Source organism: Esox lucius, chromosome 12 (genome assembly GCF_011004845.1).
Source record: "Esox lucius isolate fEsoLuc1 chromosome 12, fEsoLuc1.pri, whole genome shotgun sequence".
NCBI classification, from domain to species: domain Eukaryota; kingdom Metazoa; phylum Chordata; class Actinopteri; order Esociformes; family Esocidae; genus Esox; species Esox lucius.
This window is the reverse complement of record NC_047580.1, coordinates 13,124,347-13,141,856: the sequence shown is the minus strand read 5'-3', so window position 1 is coordinate 13,141,856 and position 17,510 is coordinate 13,124,347. Positions and strand designations below refer to the sequence as shown.

The 17,510-nt window shown below is 42.0% G+C and overlaps 2 protein-coding genes across 9 annotated transcripts in view; one reads left to right on the top strand and one right to left on the bottom strand.

Moving 5' to 3' along the window:
- The window catches only part of arhgef10lb (Rho guanine nucleotide exchange factor (GEF) 10-like b), a 32,090-nt gene extending 22,207 nt beyond the window's left edge, over positions 1-9,883 (bottom strand). The window contains exons 1-7 of one of the 7 annotated variants that reach the window (XM_034296165.1): positions 9,292-9,883; positions 7,077-7,145; positions 3,180-3,207; positions 2,707-2,771; positions 1,836-1,913; positions 368-646; positions 103-242 (exon numbers count right to left, since the gene is read on the bottom strand). In XM_034296165.1, the coding sequence (XP_034152056.1) occupies positions 103-242; positions 368-646; positions 1,836-1,913; positions 2,707-2,771; positions 3,180-3,205 (588 nt within the window). In that variant the 5' untranslated portion in view covers positions 3,206-3,207; positions 7,077-7,145; positions 9,292-9,883. Of the gene's footprint in view, positions 1-102; positions 243-367; positions 647-903; positions 1,802-1,835; positions 1,914-2,706; positions 3,158-3,179; positions 3,208-3,339; positions 3,722-7,076; positions 7,146-9,075; positions 9,255-9,291 lie in introns of those variants that run through there. The other 6 variants (XM_034296166.1, XM_034296167.1, XM_034296164.1 and 3 more) reach the window with 6 other exon arrangements.
- A 309-nt stretch (positions 9,884-10,192) lies between these two features.
- rcc2 (regulator of chromosome condensation 2) lies at positions 10,193-16,606 on the top strand. 2 transcript variants are annotated; one of them, XM_010875738.4, is made up of 11 exons: positions 10,193-10,419; positions 11,342-11,567; positions 11,899-11,992; positions 12,182-12,325; positions 12,435-12,655; positions 12,742-12,856; positions 13,001-13,167; positions 14,373-14,553; positions 14,765-14,943; positions 15,185-15,262; positions 15,368-16,606. In XM_010875738.4, the coding sequence occupies exons 2-11, from the start codon at positions 11,361-11,363 to the stop codon at positions 15,470-15,472; spliced, it is 1,491 nt and encodes a 496-aa protein (XP_010874040.1). In that variant the 5' UTR covers positions 10,193-10,419; positions 11,342-11,360; the 3' UTR covers positions 15,473-16,606. The 2 variants fall into 2 exon arrangements, with proteins under 2 accessions (XP_010874040.1, XP_010874039.1); XM_010875737.4 differs by lacking the exon at positions 10,193-10,419 and adding an exon at positions 10,427-10,721.
- The last annotated feature ends 904 nt before the right edge of the window (positions 16,607-17,510 follow it).

Here is a 17,510-nt window from a genome sequence, read left to right as displayed (position 1 = left end):
AAGAGATAGAAAATGCAGACACAAGGCTTACACTGATTCAAAAGTCATTAAAAAGTGGTGTTAAGTATTGTGTCGTATCGTGGTCATAATTGGAGGCCTTACCTTATTAGTGCTGCGGGCCACAGTGGGGACTTTGGTCTCACTGTCAGACTGCTCGTCATAGCTCTCAAACTCACTGTCACTCCAGCCGTTGTGGGTGCCATGATGGCTCTCAGGCCTCTGGATGTCCTCATAGATGTCATCTGACAGAACCGGGGAGACATGAATCACACATGTTATTCTCTCGCATGCATGCCTGCACACACATATGCATGCACGTCTGTGTACACACACACATACACACTCAAGCACACACCACTGTCCCAACCTTCCAGAGGAGAGAGAAGGCTTTCACAGGGCACGTCATCGTAGATGACCTCTGGACTGTCCGTGAAGATGTCATCAGGGCTTGTCGGGACGTTCATGATGTCATCCTCCCTGGTTGGATCAGTCACCATGACGTCGCCTAGACTGGCGGGGCTGAGTGGAATTTCTCTGCCGGTGATACCATCCGGACTTTGCAGGCTTTCTGGACCGGAACCTTTTCCATTTTCAGGAGCCGCTGGGTCATCTGGACTTCCTTCATCGAGCATAAGGGAAGGTTTCCCTGGAAGAGCAGAGTGTCATTTTACATTGATGCAGAAGAATTGGGAGCATGCTACACTGGGCACTACTCACTAAGCAGTGTGACTAGCTGAATAAAAAGACACACCAAATCTGGGTTGCAGGCCAGAACTAACTACCTTCAAGGTCACCACCAAGTTACTAAATCAAGGTCAGTAAAAGAAAAAAGGACAGAGGCAAAGCAGTTGGGGTCTTCTGCTGCAATGGGTATGGTATGTAGATTCCTGTCAATTACGCAACTGTGCTACATCATCACCAAGGAGGATCCCACATGCCAACACAGGTGTCGACAGGACTGATGACGGCAGGAACTTGCAGGGTGAGCCAGGACACCTGTAATGCAAACCCATTCCTGCCTGGCAACAACAGCACTTACAGATGGGTGACGGTGAAATTCACAATTAGTGAGGAGCCATTTAGCTTAGGGCCTCTCCGGGTTGAGAGAAAGCCTGTTTCAGTGCGGTGAAGTCAGGGTTCATATCCTGAGAAATAAATACACTCCTATCAGAGAGGTGAAGGATCTCTCTGTCCCTTGAAGGAAGTCCAGTCGTGTCTCTCACTATAGTACTGGATTGTTTGTATCTAGATTGTGTTTTGTTTTGCAAAGGGGTGTAGTATGTGAAATATCCAATAATGAGGTTGGAGCCTTTAGCCAAATTTACCTGCATAACTACAGTAGGTAGATTTAGCTATAGAATAAAAAGTATGACCAAGAAAGAAGCATTCCACAGTTTAAATTCATTTGTCTAGGCCTACATTGGAAAGGACTTTACAATGCCGGTCAGGGATCAGTGGAAATTGTGAAAAAGGGACAGCTGACCTATAAAGTGGAGAAGCTCAGACTCAGGGTTCAGGTAGAGGGTGTCTAAACTAGTCTGGGGTGTAACTATAACTTTATGTCTATACTAGTCTGGGGTGTAACTATACCTTTATGTGTATACTAGTCTGGGGTGTAACTATAACTTTATGTCTGGACTAATCTGGGGTGTAACTATACCTTTATGTGTATACTAGTCTGGGGTGTAACTATAACTTTATGTCTGGACTAATCTGGGGTGTAACTATACCTTTATGTGTATACTAGTCTGGGGTGTAACTATACCTTTATGTCTATACTAGTCTGGGGTGTAACTATAACTTTATGTCTATACTAGTCTGGGGTGTAACTATACCTTTATGCAGTCGCAGAGTGAGCTCTGAGACCACACTGAACCACTCCTTGGCTGAGCTGGCTCCGTAAGGTGCCTGAACTGAACAAATAATACACACACTGCTATGATGACACACACCACTGAGATCATACACACATGCAACTGGGATCCATCATGCTGTACACAAACAGATGACTGGAAGATACCTCAATCTAATTGGTAGTCTATCATGTACTATTATACTGAAATAGATCTCTGTTTGACAGCAATAACATGTGTACTTGATTGATACACCCTTGATTTGTCTGCCTATGATTGACAAAGCCTTGATTTGACTGCCTTTGATTGACACAGCTTTGATTTGACTGCCTTTGATTGAGACAGAATGTATTTGTCTGCATTTGATTGCTAAGGCATCCATTTCCATTGGATTGATGAGGATGTGATTAGTTGTGGTTTGAATGTTTCAGTGTAATGTTGGGCTGGTGTACCAAGCTGTGTGGGTGTCACATGATGTGATTGGGCTGCTTGTGACTCAGGATCATAAAACCAGGAGTGCCCTGTGTGTGACATCACTGCTTTAAGATGTTCACAGACCTGTCTTAAAGACTATGCGCTCAGCCTTTTTTAACACAGGGGTGTAGTAGCAATTATTCCCAGAACCTGCTGGAAACGGCAGAGATGAAGCTAGTTATGAGGTGAACACATTACACTGAGTACTGGCTCACAGCATCTCATCACAAAATGCCAAATGCATGGGAGCGTTTTGTCCCATTAGACCTTTAAATGACACGTACAATGTACAAGTCATTCATGCATACACCTGTGATTACACACAAGTTCCACACAATGGAACTCGGGGCTATAACTTGAATAGGTGAGTATCCCTTACCTTCATAAAGGCTGTTTCTTCTCCCGGAGCCCTCTGTTTCTTCTGACACTCCCAGCTCTGAGCGGCTGAAACAATGACAACATACAGTACATGGGAACGCAAACATCTGTGATGCTTCATTATGGCTGGGGGGATCCAAGCATTAGACCAAAAATGACATTACAGTGAAAGTAAATAATGTGGTGGATATTTTTTTGCATTTTGTGTTTTTGATGCACTCCAGATGTTAATATATAGCTGGTTGACAGCCCAACTGAATTAACTAAATGATACAGATAAAAGGATGTTACTGTTAGTCACCAATTACTGTTGTGGTGATGATTAGTATTCCAGTTTGTGAATAGCCACAAAAGCCATATGAATAGCCACAAAAGCCATATTCACACATGAATTAATGTAGTCGTTACACCAGAGTCTAAAATAGAAGAGATGTATAATATATAATGTGATGGTAAAAGGTGAAGACATCCTACCCCTCAGGAGACCTTCTGCCTGCCATCTCTGTAAAAAAAAAATAATAATACACACCTGTGTTAGTTCTTATGATTAAAACAATACAGGACATCTTTTCCATTCTCAATCTGCTGATCTACAACACCCACTGGGACCATGACCATGCTTAGACAGACTCACCAGAGCTTTTGAAATGGGGGAGTGCATGCTCTGGTCCTCCTGTCCAGCAGATGGCATGCCAGGCAGGCATGCTTTAAAAAATACTTTTACCATACATATGATAGGAGAATGTGTAGAATAGCAGAAGATCCACTTTAAAACAAACAAACTGCTAAGGTTTCTCTCAGCCTCATGGCACAATGTAAACAATACTATTACATGAACAATGAAACAGCATGTCTCTCTGCTCCAGCGCAAAATAAGTGTAGCATTACAGGAAAGTTGCCCTCTCCCCCACAAGAGGTTGTTGCCCTGGGCCCCAAATACAATATTCTAGCCCTGCTATTATGCTATCATAACAGCCAACAACAATGGCCATAAGAAGCATAATATACAGTGGGGAGAACAAGTATTTGATACACTGCCGATTTTGCAGGTTTTCCCACTTACAAAGCATGTAGAGGTCTGTAATATTTATCATAGGTACACTTCAGGTGTGAGAAACGGAATCTCAAACAAAAATCCAGAAAATCACATTGTATGATTTTTAAATAATTAATTTGCATTTTATTGCATGACATAAGTATTTGATCACCTACCAACCAGTAAGAATTCCCGCTCTCACAGACCTGTTAGTTTTTCTTTAAGAAGCCCTCCTGTTCTCCACTCATTACCTGTATTAAACTGCACCTGTTTGAACTCGTTACACCTGTTCATGATTTTTAAGTAATACTTATGTCATGCAATAAAATGCAAATTAATTATTTAAAAATCATAATTTTTGTTTAAGATTCCGTCTCTAACAGTTGATGTGTACCTATGATAAAAATTACAGACCTTTACATGCTTTGTAAGTAGGAATAACTGCAAAATCGGCAGTGTATCAAATACTTGTTCTCCCCACTGTACTTACACCCCAGACTAGTATAGACATAAAGATATAGTTACACCCCAGACTAGTATAGACATAAAGGTATACTTACACCCCAGACAAGTATAGACATAAAGTTATAGTTACACCCCAGACTAGTATAGACATAAAGTTATAGTTACACCCCAGACTAGTATAGACATAAAGGTATAGTTACACCCCAGACTAGTATAGACATAAAGATATAGTTACACCCCAGACTAGTATAGACATAAAGGTATACTTACACCCCAGACAAGTATAGACATAAAGTTATAGTTACACCCCAGACTAGTATAGACATAAAGTTATAGTTACACCCCAGACTAGTATAGACATAAAGGTATAGTTACACCCCAGACTAGTATAGACATAAAGGTATAGTTACACCCCAGACTAGTCCAGACATAAAGATATAGTTTCACCCCAGACTAGTATAGACATAAAGTTATAGTTACACCCCAGACTAGTATAGACATAAAGGTATAGTTACACCCCAGACTAGTATAGACATAAAGGTATAGTTACACCCCAGACTAGTATAGACATAAAGTTATAGTTACACCCCAGACTAGTATAGACATAAAGTTATAGTTACACCCCAGACTAGTATAGACATAAAGGTATAGTTACACCCCAGACTAGTATACACATAAAGGTATAGTTACACTCCAGATTAGTCCTAACATAAAGTTATAGTTACACCCCAGACTAGTATAGACATAAAGGTATAGTTACACCCCAGACTAGTATAGACATAAAGGTATAGTTACACCCCAGACTAGTATAGACACCCTCTACCTGAACCCTGAGTCTGAGCTTCTCCACTTTATAGGTCAGCTGTCCCTTTTTCACAATTTCGACTGATCCCTGACCGGCATTGTAAAATCCTTTCCAATGTAGGCCTAGACAAATGAATTTGAACTATGGAATGCTTCTTTCTTGGTCATACTTTTTATTCTATAGCTAAATCTACCTACTGTAGTTATGCAGGTAAATTTGGGTAAAGGCTCCAACCTCATTATTGGATATTTCACATATTACACCCCTTTTTTTTTTTTTATTCCGTCACTCACAGTTGAAGAGTACCTATGATAAAAAATTACAGACTTCTACATGCTTTGTCAGTGGGAAAACCTGCAAAATCGACAGTGTATCAAATACTTGTTCTCCCCACTGTAGTAGCCGAAAAACTGTTCAAACACATTCAAACCTGGCCATGGTTTTCATTCAGTATATGTATGTTATACCAGAAAACTAGAAACAATTCCAGCACCCCCAGTAGACAGAGACATAATTCTTCATGATAAATGCAACTGTTAATTTATTACTGACCAATGGAAATGATACAAGAACTAGCAGACAAAAGACGATCTATTTACAATATGTGTGGTGTGTACAGCGGACAAACATTCAGCCTGTTCTTGTTCACAAACCTACAGGAAAAAAAGTTACTCTGTCTACACCTCCAAGATGAATAATTAGAAGCTTTCCAAGACAATACTCCACCTGTCCAAGGTCGACACCACAGACAGACAATGTGACTAGCCCTGACACACAGACACCATACCTACAAAACAGACGTACAAACTCTTTTAATGCAAGCAATGATTGACAAATGGCCTTATCATTGCTATATTATCGTGTTTCAGAATGTTCACGTCAACAAGGTTTAAGCGAGCAGACTGTGGTCAAGTAAAAGGGATTATACCTGGGATTAAATGATTTTATTGTTTTACTGAGGATAGTCTTTCTCGATGACTGACTATGTAGATTATTCTATATAGTAGGTCATTTATATAGTCAGTGTCTTGGTGCTGGGATAGAACAAATGCAGACCCAGGAGCTCGACGGGGCCGGGTGGGTCTTGACGCTTTAGGAATAGCAGATTAAGTTATAGGTCACAGCAGTGCCAAGTCTAATAGGAACAAAGAACGACAGGACTAAACCTTTACCTTGACATAAGAGAGTATATGGCCTCCGGGAGCATAGCCTAGGCCTCGGACTCAGAAGGAATAGGGTCAGCTGGCTGACATGACTGGTATCTTGGTCCTGTAGGTTTGAAAGTGGGTCACTGACATGCGCCACAGTGTCATCATGCTCTGTTAAACCTTACCCTGCAATAAAATGCTTCCGCATCAACAAGAGGCCCACACTGATGCTGAGTATTGAACGGCCATGCTCTTTTTCGTCAAGCCTCAAAAACGGTGGAAGCATTTGACTTTCCTTAAAGAGAAGCATGTTATGTCAAGGCCTTATATTGCTCTGGCTAGCGCATGTTAGCTGCCCACAGGCTTATTGTCAGTGGGCAGATGCCTGCAGAGGGTATAAAGCGTGAGGCATAAAACTCGGGTGGCGGCAGGAGTTCTTCTGACAAAGCATATGGTCAGTAGGCTAAGGCCTCATGATGAGCGCTGCCCCTTTGGCCCTGAAGGAATTATCCAGACTGACTATTAGTGGCATGCAGGTTGTCTGCGTCAAGTCAATGACGGCACTGCACTGCCTGTTTGTCAGTCGGTAAGACTCCTTGTTATTGTTAGAATGTATTGACTCCTCAGGAGCCCATCTGTGACACTGCGACTGCTCTTTCCCCATGGTGGCTACTAACCTCATGTACAGTCAATGTCACTGTCTGTTACCACACTGTTCCCAAACAAGCTTCTCACATGAAACTTTTGCTGAAGAAAGTCCAGATGCAATCCTTGACCACACATGGATATACAGCACAGACCAACTCCCATCTCTGTTTCATTGTTAATACATAGAGCTCATTGCTTTATAAATTAATATTAATTAAATGGAGCCTTTTGTGTTATTGCACTAGTGAGATAGAGGACAGTCCCCATACCTGTGGTTGGAGGAATTAGGAGATTTAGAGAAGAGATGCCATGGGTTTTCTTTGTGGTCACAACAGCCTCTGTAAAAACAAATGAACGCACATTCACTGACAAAGTTTTTTATACCTAATACAATATGACAAAATGTCAATATCTGATTCACTCCGTTATTGATTTCTGAGGCCACTAGACTTTTGGGTGAATCTAATTATTGGGTACAATTAATATGAGCTTTTTGAAAGTCTAACCATTAATGTTTTTCTTGAAAATATGAATGTCATCACTGACGTACGGTAACGGTTTTCCAAGGGGAACTAATAAGTAAACATCTCCATGAGCTCTTGTTGCTGCCTGACACATAGACTACACACTGAACAACACACTCACACGCTCTGGAATAGTTTTGCGACGTCACCTCTCTCATCCTCACAACTACAATAATTTAATCTGAGGCTGTACATTCGGAACGCGCACCCACTCACACCTAGAAACACCTCCATGCACGCTGGCAGTTGACTGTTCTGCCATCGGCTACCTGAGTGTGTTATACATTCCTCAGGAGAGTGTGGCAGATCCAGACATGCAGTACTGAATGACTCCACTCCACCGTGGAGCAGACCTTGGATTTCAGTGTAAATTGCACAACCATATGCATCTCACTAATAAGGGTTAACCCACTTGGAAGCAATTGTAACATGGCACATATAGCAAGGACCGGTACAATCCTTACAATCAAAATAGCTCTGAACAAGGTGGAACTTTTCTCAAGACCAACAGTACACTGTGGTTAAACGTCATTGTTTCAAGAACGCTTAGCAACACATCAGCTGTAGCTGAATGCACACATTGTGAATGGAAGCAGTAGCAGCGTGCTGTTTGAGGGGCATATTGAACTTCTAGCTCTCAAACTCCAGGATGGGTAATTCCTGGGTCCCAAATATCCCCTTGTTTCTAGTGGACTACTTTTAAGGCACGTAAGACTCAGATCAAAAAGAGTTCACTAAACGGAATAGGGTGCCATTTGGAGGCAGTTCTAATGAATTATTCATGAGGCCATGGGTGGAAGGACAGCCATAGATGGAATGGTCTCATGAATAGACCCCAGCAGAGAGAAGCCTCTGTGATCTACAGTCAGTCAGAGAACAGCGAATTGATTGTTAGGCCGAAGGGAACCCCAGTCAGTAGCTGACATACTCCCACACCAAGGACATTATTCAATCAAAACCTCTATCCTGGTTTTTGGCGTAAATAACATTTCCCCACTACAGCAAAGAAAGCACGTAAAAGCATACAATATATCCAATTGTTATATTTGTTTTTCCCCCCCCAATGCTGTGTTGATAACATGAAACCAAATGTGCATTCTAGCACCACATAATAATAATGTTTTGATTATACAGCCCATGTAATATATTACTAGGGCCTTGAGCTTGGATACAGGCTAGGTTTTTTCTAGTAGGGCTTTATCAGTCACAACAGAGAGTGGGTTTGTGAAAATGTTCGATCACGTGAGAATTACAAACAAGACACGGTGAGCTCATGCCTACTGAGAACATGTGTTTCAGTGGCAACAGTCAAACATTCATAATGAAGTGTCACTTTAAACATGGATAACTTCATACTTAACCAGTAAACTGGTTATGATGGCATCTGCAGGAAAGGTGGTTCATACATTTACTCAGCAACAAGAGATTTCACTACTTTGAACTTGTTAAAAAGAAAAAAAATGTAATCCTGTAAGATTTGGTTTTGCATAATCTTATTACCAGCAATTTAGACTTCAAAATACACTTCCTAACATGGGAAGAAAACAAAGCATATGATGATGTCGTAGATTTTATGAGAGCGTGGGACAGACACAATGAAGGCTGGTCAGCAGGTAATGAACCCATCTGTCATGCCATTCATAGGTGGATCAATAAAACATGATACTGTGGTAGCATATACATCATTACACCTAGACTTTCTATAACACCTGTATGACAGTGCGGCATTACATACATACACTACCTGTGTAAAACACTGATCTTCAATCAGATATTAACATCCCACTCTTGTTCCGGACAGTCAAAAGGTGTTAACCTCAAGCATTTGAAGATCCTCTGCCGCATTGCAGAATCATGTGCCCCCCAAAACACACCTTCCCGTTGGGGTCCAGGCATTGTTGCGACGTGAGGATGCAGTGAAACAGAGAGAAATAAACAGCCACAGAAAATGACAGCTCACCTGCTTGTTCTATGTAAAGACAGCCATCAGCCAGCCCAACGCCTTTCAGCAATCCTTAATCCCAAGGACTCTCCTCTGAACAACCCCAAGCGTTAACAAAGCGGCTGACTAGTCGAGCAGGCAGAATCCATCCATATTAACCTCACTTGATGACCAAGCCCCTTCTCTTGAAGCTATATCCAGGGATTGTCATAAATTTCTTCTGGGCGGTTTACTCTACACATCGCAGTTGGTTCTGAGGTCTATCTACAAAAAAAAGCCTGTCACTAGTTGCTGCTCCCACGCCAGATAAGGAAACAATCTTCTATCAACGCTTTAGCGATCTCCCTCCCTTTTTCTCAGTCTCTTTCTGTCCCCGGAGCGAACAGGCACAGCCCCACGCTACAGAGGCACAAGGCTCTCAACCAGCCAATCAGAAGCTTAGATTCCTCATCTCTACCAATCACAGCTTTGTGAAAATCCTAGGATCTCATTCTCTAGGCACCATGGCTTGGCTAGGATAAGGAAGAGGGAATTGTTGTTAGTGGCAAGGCTGGCACCTATAGGCCTATACTGTCAATGGCCTATAAGACACGGACAATGTATGAACTAATTAGAGGGACAGTTGGTTTGGTATGGCCAGGTGATCCCTACAAATTAATAACATTTTGCAAACTATGAAATAGTCGATTCTATTGTGTCCCCTGTGGTTCAGTAAAATAAAAAACAGAATTAGAGCTCGCAACACCAAAGGGACTAATTTAAAGCGGCATCCATGTACACGCTGTTGTAAATCACTCTGGAGCGTCTGCTAAATGTAAGACAAAAGATGTCCCACAGGTTAAAAGTCAAGTTGCTTTTGAAAAACATGCGCCACTTATAGATGCACACACTACGTATACACATACACAGCAATCACAAGAGGGCGACATGGTACTTTGGTAGCGTCATGGTTGTAGTTTCCAGTACAGTTTCTGAGTCCCATGTGTTTCTATTTTGTAGTACGGACCGGTATGTCACGTTTCCGCACGTATTTACATTTTTACAAAAAAGACGGACGACAAAGGGGGAGGAGGGATCATAACGATAAACCCGACCATCAATCAAAAGATAGAGGCCAACCAGACATCCACGACTGAAGAATCCCAGGTAAAACAGTGAAACATATTTACAACTTTTATGACATGTAGCTAGCCAGTATTAGGAAAGTTGTAAGAATTTACGAGTTGTCGCATATTCCATTATTAGACTGTGACTAATTGAATGCATGTAATAAGGCAGTACCCACGTGGTATCACATGAGCTGGAGACTGCAGATTCTTTTGTTCAAAATCAATCAAAAAACGAGGAAGACGGACAGACACGAGCTGCGGAATCAGGAAACCCTTCTGCAAGTTTGCTTAATTCATAGTCAGCGAAGAAAGGGAAGATTACCAGACAGAAACCAAAAGGTTTAAGCAATATTTTTCTCTCTGATAAGTTTTACAGTAAGGGAAATAACGTGTTTTGTGTATAAATGTATATATATATTTTTAGTCAATGTTTTTGTCTTTGTTTAGAAATCGATTGCTAGCTTACGCTAAGTTGTATAGCTAACGAAGCTCGTTGGCCTTAGTTAGCGACTATGTACGTAATTCATTCATCAAATTCCAGTAAAATCATGCATTGCGACGTTTATTTTCATTACTCTTCAGTTAAATAGTTATCCGTTGTTAACCCATGTAGTTTTATAACTTTATGTCAGACCGTATTTTATAGAGCACGGTAGCTACTAGCCGAAGATTATGCTAACAAGCACGAAGACAACAAAGAAATGCGAGCTAGCATTAATAACTAGCGCGTGCCGTTATGGCTAGCATAGGTAGCGTGTTAACTTGCGTATACTTCGACCTTAACTTTGGATATAGTGTCTAAATAACGTTTTAATTACTGAAGCGATGTAATGCTTAGCTGTGTCCATTGTTTAGCTATATGTTTTCTTCAAGTTCAGAGCATGGTCAAATATAATGTGTGAATGTTTCATGAAGAATGTTTCACAATATATGTCTTGTTTTCGCACTCACTTCTCCAGATACTGTATCTCTACAAACATGCCACGCAAGAAGGTAACAGAAGTGTCTGGGAATGGTGGGATCAAAAGGAAAAGGGCAGGAAGTAAAAAGAAGGAAAGAGAGTTCAGCAGTGACGATGAGTTTGATGATTATGAAGAACAGGAGAACACAAAGAAACCTGGTAAGCCTGCTGCTAAGTCAGGCCTTCAACCAGTCACTGTATCTGACGACATCAAGGAAAAAATAGTAAGTGTCCTCCTGACTTGTATGTTAAAGCAATCATTGTTCAGATCATCAGGGTTTATGATGTGATGTATACAGTATATAATGATGGTATGATTACAAGATTCTGGTACCTGTTTCCAAAAGTTCTGAATAAAAAATGCACGGAAACAGGTGGGAATAAATGGGATGCATTGAAACTTTTCGTTCAAAGTTTTGGACTCGGAAATGTTGGGAATGTGAATTGGGTTTTACTACCCTAAAATTAAAATGCAATAAGATATTAGCCTCTTACGGGTTACCAATGAACTTGAATTAAAAAATAACACTGGTCTCTATATTGTCATTTCTGTAGAAACTTGAATTACCTAAAGTCAAAGGCCAACTGCTCATATTTGGAGCCACCAACTGGGATCTCATCGGAAGGAAAGAGGTGCCCAAAGCACAAGGTATGACTCGACCCAGTGCTGTAGTAGAACATTGCTGCATGTTCGATATGACAGGTGGTACCGCCTGTTTTTTTTTCCTTGTTATGGACAACTCTAATTGCATTATTAAAGTCATATGTTTCTCTTTATCAAATGAAACTTTAACTGAAATTTAAAAGAATACATTAATGTTCTGTTATCTGGTCTCAGCGGCATTCAGGAACCTCGGCCAGAACCTTTGGGGTCCTCACCGCTACGGCAGCCTGAATGACGTCCAGGTCAGCTGCGTGGTGTCTGGTCCCTGTGCTGCCCACAGCCTCCTGATCACCACCGAGGGCAAGCTCTGGAGCTGGGGTAACAAAGATGTATTATAGGGCATGCCTGTAACTCATAGATGGAATCATTCTAGCTGCCTTGGTTTTAGGATAAAGGGGCCATGGTCACTTATGTCTGTCCTTCTCAGGTCGAAATGAAAAGGGTCAGCTTGGTCATGGGGACACCAAGCGCCTGGAGGCTCCTAAACTGATTGAGACCCTCGCTGACGAAGTGGTGGTTGCTGCAGCCTGCGGACGCAACCACACCCTGGCATTGACAGAAAGTGGCACCGCCTACTCGTTTGGAGAGAACAAACTGGGCCAGCTTGGCCAGGGAAACCAAACGGATGCAGTCCTCAGTCCCGCCCCGGTAAACCTTGTTGTCATCACCGTTTTCATCACAGGTCTAGTATGGTCGAGCCTGCGCTTATCAGTGCTGTTCCTTGCCCTCCCTAGATCCAGTACAACGGGCAGCCCTTGGTTAAGGTTGCATGTGGGGCAGAGTTCAGCATGGTGGTGGACTGCAAAGGGAACCTCTACTCGTTTGGCTGCCCAGAGTACGGCCAGCTAGGTATGTCTTCCAGGATGCAGGAATAGTTTCACTGCTGTTGCTGATTAAAGATGAAACGGCAGCAAACGTGTTTTCCCTCGATTGCGGCTTTATAGCATCCCCAATGTCTGCGCTTGTTCTGATGTGGGTTTTTTTGGTTCGTAGGACACAACTCTGATGGGAAGTTCATTGCCCGCGCCCAGCGCATTGAGTTTGACTGTGAAACCATTGCACGTCGTGTAGCCATTTTCATTGAAAAGAGTAAGGACGGCCAGATGACACCTGTACCCAACGTGGTGGTCCGAGACGTTGCCTGCGGAGGCAATCACACGGTGAGAAGAGCAAAGACCCTGGGTCTGGTGTCCTGGTGACGGTTGAATCAAGTCTTGCAGTTTTTGTGAACGCATTGGTCTTACATCAGCTGTTGTAACATTGACAGTTTCTGGTCAATGTTAACATGGTAACACCAAAACTGATCGTGTATAAAGAAGAGCTGCTTGTGAATCAGCCTTCCTGAATCAAATCTTACCTTAAATGGGAGCTACAATCTTTCATCGGAGTTCTCCTTTCTACCTGAAAACTCCAACCTACAGACAAGTGTTCTCAAACCTCTCCTGGGGACACCTCAGGAGCTGTTCCAAGTATTAGATATATTCCAAGGCTAGGACAGCTGAATAATCTGGTCAACTAATTATCAAACACAACAATTTTGTTTAGGTGAGCTAGTTCAGGGCTACAGTTGAATTGACATGGTTTCGGCTCCCCAGGAGAGGTTTGTAACCTCATTTTTGAATGAGGATTTGAATGGGGTGGTCATGTGACTGTTCCAATTTTGATATGATTGGACGCATCCTTGTTGTTCCACCATGATGTACATTATATAGACCCAAATGACATATTGGATGTTGGAAAAATATACTTCTGTTTGTTTTAAGGTAAAATTTATATAAATTGAACTTCTATATGTCGGCCAAGTTGCTGGTTTTATGTTCAAATTCTGTCATTTATTTTACCTGTAACAATTGCAAAGACTATCAAGTTATTGTAGGTCAGTGAATGAGTTGTAGCAGTGCTCAAAGACTAAAAACACATCTTGATTAAATTAATCTAATCTAATTCGGCTGCCTTTACATGAATAAATAGTGACAAGGATAATTCCATTTTAAGAAACTTTTAAGTAGCTGATCTCGACTGCCTCAATTACCCTTTCCAAAAATGCAAGGAGTGATACATAGAGCATTTGTCTCACGATTGTGCGTGCGCCCCATCCTACCACTCTACTTTTGCATAATTGCTCAATGTAAAGTGTTCCCTTCATGTTTAATTAATGAACGTGCAGATGGAGACCTGTGCATTTTAATCCTTAAATACAGTATGTGTGCTTAAAGGGAGCTCCACATTTGGTACCAGCCTGCATTTAAAGTGATATACCCCCCCCCCCACCCCCCGGTTCACAAAGGCTGCTTTGTGTCTTTTGTTATCATTGGGCTAACTCTGTTCAACTGCGTATAAAGAGTGTGTCCATGTGTCTGTCCAGTTGATACTGGACTCCCAGAAGCGTGTGTTTTCCTGGGGCTTCGGAGGCTACGGACGGCTGGGTCACACGGAGCAGAAGGACGAGATGGTGCCAAGGCTGGTGAAGCTCTTTGACTTTCCTGGACGCGGGGCATCCCAAATCTACTCAGGCTATCAGTGCTCCTTCGCTGTTAATGAGATGGGTATGAAACTGTGACTTACCCCTTTTCTGTGGCTCATGTTATCAAGTTAAACCCACGAAAGGCCATGAGCACTGCTGTCACTTCCATGTTTTTTGCACTGATGTATATTGTAGTGATTACCAAACTGTCTTTGAACCTAGCGTCTGTCAGTCTAACTGGGTGCCACGTCAAAACAATAAGGAAGCTACAGCATGAATATGTTTGTTTGTAGGAGCGCTGTTTTTCTGGGGGGTCACAAACACCTCGCGGGAGTCTACCATGTACCCCAAGGCTGTGCAGGACCTATGCGGCTGGAAGATCCGCAGTCTGGCGTGCGGGAAAAGCAGTATCGTTATTGCTGCAGACGACAGCACAATCAGCTGGGGACCCTCCCCCACTTTTGGCGAATTGGTATGTTTGTCTGCATTTTAGTAATTTAGCTGACAGCCTTTTCCAGAGGGACTTCCAGTACTGGGTGCATACGTTTCCAACCTGGTCGTCCGGGGGAATTGAACCCACATCCTCAGACGTTGCAAGCGCCGACTAAGCCACTCGGCACCCAAATCAATGTGTCTACAACGTTGTGGAGATGTTCTGTTGGGCTTCTAAGACTGCTGAATTGAGACTTCTGTTTGGGAATGGTTTGTTGCAGGGGTACGGTGACAACAAGGCCAAGTCCTCAACTACTGCTCAGGAGGTTAAGACTCTGGACGGAGTTTATGCTGAACAGGTAACAGAGTTTATGCTGAACGAGTGGAATAATCAATGAGGAGTTGGATGGAAAATGCATTTAGCTCTGCTGGGGCCCGTTCTCATTGTGGTGTTGTGATTGCAGGTGGTGATGGGATATGCACACTCACTGGTTATTGCCAGGCAGGATACTCCACAGGAAAAAGAGAAACTCAAAAAGCTGCCTGAGTACAACCCACGCACGCTCTGAGAGCACCGTCCTGCCACCTCTCACTTTTGTTTTTTGGGGGCAGGGGAGAGGGGGTTCACTTCAGAGGCAATTTATTCTCCAGAATTGTCCTGCCCTCAAGGTCGTCTGTGTAAGTCATGATTGGGTAGGGAGGGCTCACATGAGTGTGTAGGCATACGTCTTGAAAAACGCCCAGGCTAGGCGTACCTAGGTTCTGATTTTAAATCTGACTGAAACATATCCACTTTGAACATTTTGTCCTGCTCTCACAACACTTATCTCGACGTGCTGGTGAGGGAGGAACTCAACCACTTGTCTCTCCAAGCATGATATTCCTCTGAGACCTACTCCTACTCATTCCCCATGCAAGTCCACTGAAGCATTCACTCTGTTTTCATCAAGTCTTCATCAGTGTCGTCCTCCTCTGTAAAATAACGGGTGCTATTTCAGAAGTCCTCTTTGGCCTGATTCATTCTTAACGGAGGGATCACTTTAAGACCAAACGCTCCATGTCTGTGCCTTTTGAAACTTTTGGGATATGGAGTAAATTAAGCTTGTTTTTTGTTGTTTTTTTTTTGTTCCCAAAGACAAATTGCTAAATTTAGTTTAAACTTTGAAGTCCATGGCAGTATTGCTGTTAGTGTCTGTGTGACCACTGTGCACTGTCAGTAGAACACAATCAGGATCTGAGACATTGTGCCACCCCCAGGTTCATGCTCTCTGGCCATTGACTTCTGTTACATTCCTTGGTTTCCTGTCTCGTCACCTGTGATTCTGTGTTGGCATTGGAGATGTGTAACGTCCTCAGTGGCCAGTTTCTGCTTTTCATTCTTGCCTTTTTTTTTCAGTGACTCTTCAGCCTGGGAAACCAGGTTTGGGCACTGTGCACTCTTGGCAATGAAAACCAGCAGGAATCAAGTTTGCAAAACTTTGGTTGTTCACCTGTTTTAATGAATGGTCAACAGGGTATACACTCAGTGAATATCCAGATTTTTAAATCAAGACAGGTTGTTTTTTCTAAATCTTTTAGTCTGTATATTGCAACAAATTGTTTTGGTGGTGTTTGGTTGGGCTGAAAGGCCCAAATCTTGTTTAAGTTCTGACTTTATTTTAATTTTTCATGGAAATGGCAATAAAGGTTTATGTAAATTGGTTGATTCTTGTTTAGGTTTGGTTGTCTTGCCCCTACCCCCAACTGCTTCCAGGAAGAAAACTATTACTATTAAATCTTGTCTAACGTTGACAGTGTGGTTTGGACCAAAAGGGATGGCTGTTGTGAAAAGGGATAGTTATTTTGTACATACTGATTGATAATGTGTTCTTGGTGGATATATGGTGCCACGTTTGTAGCTGTCAAATTATATTACTCAGGCTTTGGTCATGATTCAGTGTTTTTAGTTTTTCAGCTAGAAAAAAAATAGATTTTTCACTAGCTAGGTTTCTATCCAGTTTGTGAGACATCAATGTGATTTATTATTTTTATATTTTAGTATTGAAATGTCTCATTTGGCAACAAAGTTTTCATATCCCATTTAAGTAAACATTTCTCCTGTTGTAGGATAATTCGTCCACCAAACAAGTGTGGCATACCAAGAAACTGACCATACAGGATGATCAATACACTGGTACACCTTGCTTTTGGGGCAATAAAAGGCCACTCTTGTACATTGAATTATGCCGTTTTGTCGCAACACAATACCACAACTGTCAAGTTTTAAGGAAGTGTGCAATTAACATCAAAACTTGTTCACCAGAGCTGTTTCCAGATAGTTTAATGTTTATTTCTACCATAAACTGTTTCCAGCATCGTTTATGAGAATTTGGTCACCTACACAGCTAAGGAGACTGGGTTTCTACAACCAAAACATTTTTAGCCTCTAGTTTTGCATCACAAATTACTTCAATGGGCAAGTGCTCACCCTTCAATGGCCATTGAAGTACACCCTGGAATTCTATGCTGTATTTGACCAAATAGTTTTTATTTAATGTTGTATATTAGATTTTCACCCCTGTTGCTGCAGTACCTGACAGATCTTAATGGTTTTTAAAAAATGCAGAA

Coding starts and splice junctions, on each gene's coding strand:
- rcc2 (XM_010875738.4), top strand. CDS start 11,361: ATGCCACGCAAGAAGGTAACAGAAGTGTCTGGGAATGGTGGGATCAAA. Junction 12,656..12,741: donor CAGTCCTCAGTCCCGCCCCG/GTAAACCTTGTT, acceptor TGCCCTCCCTAG/ATCCAGTACAACGGGCAGCC. Junction 12,857..13,000: donor CCCAGAGTACGGCCAGCTAG/GTATGTCTTCCA, acceptor TTTGGTTCGTAG/GACACAACTCTGATGGGAAG.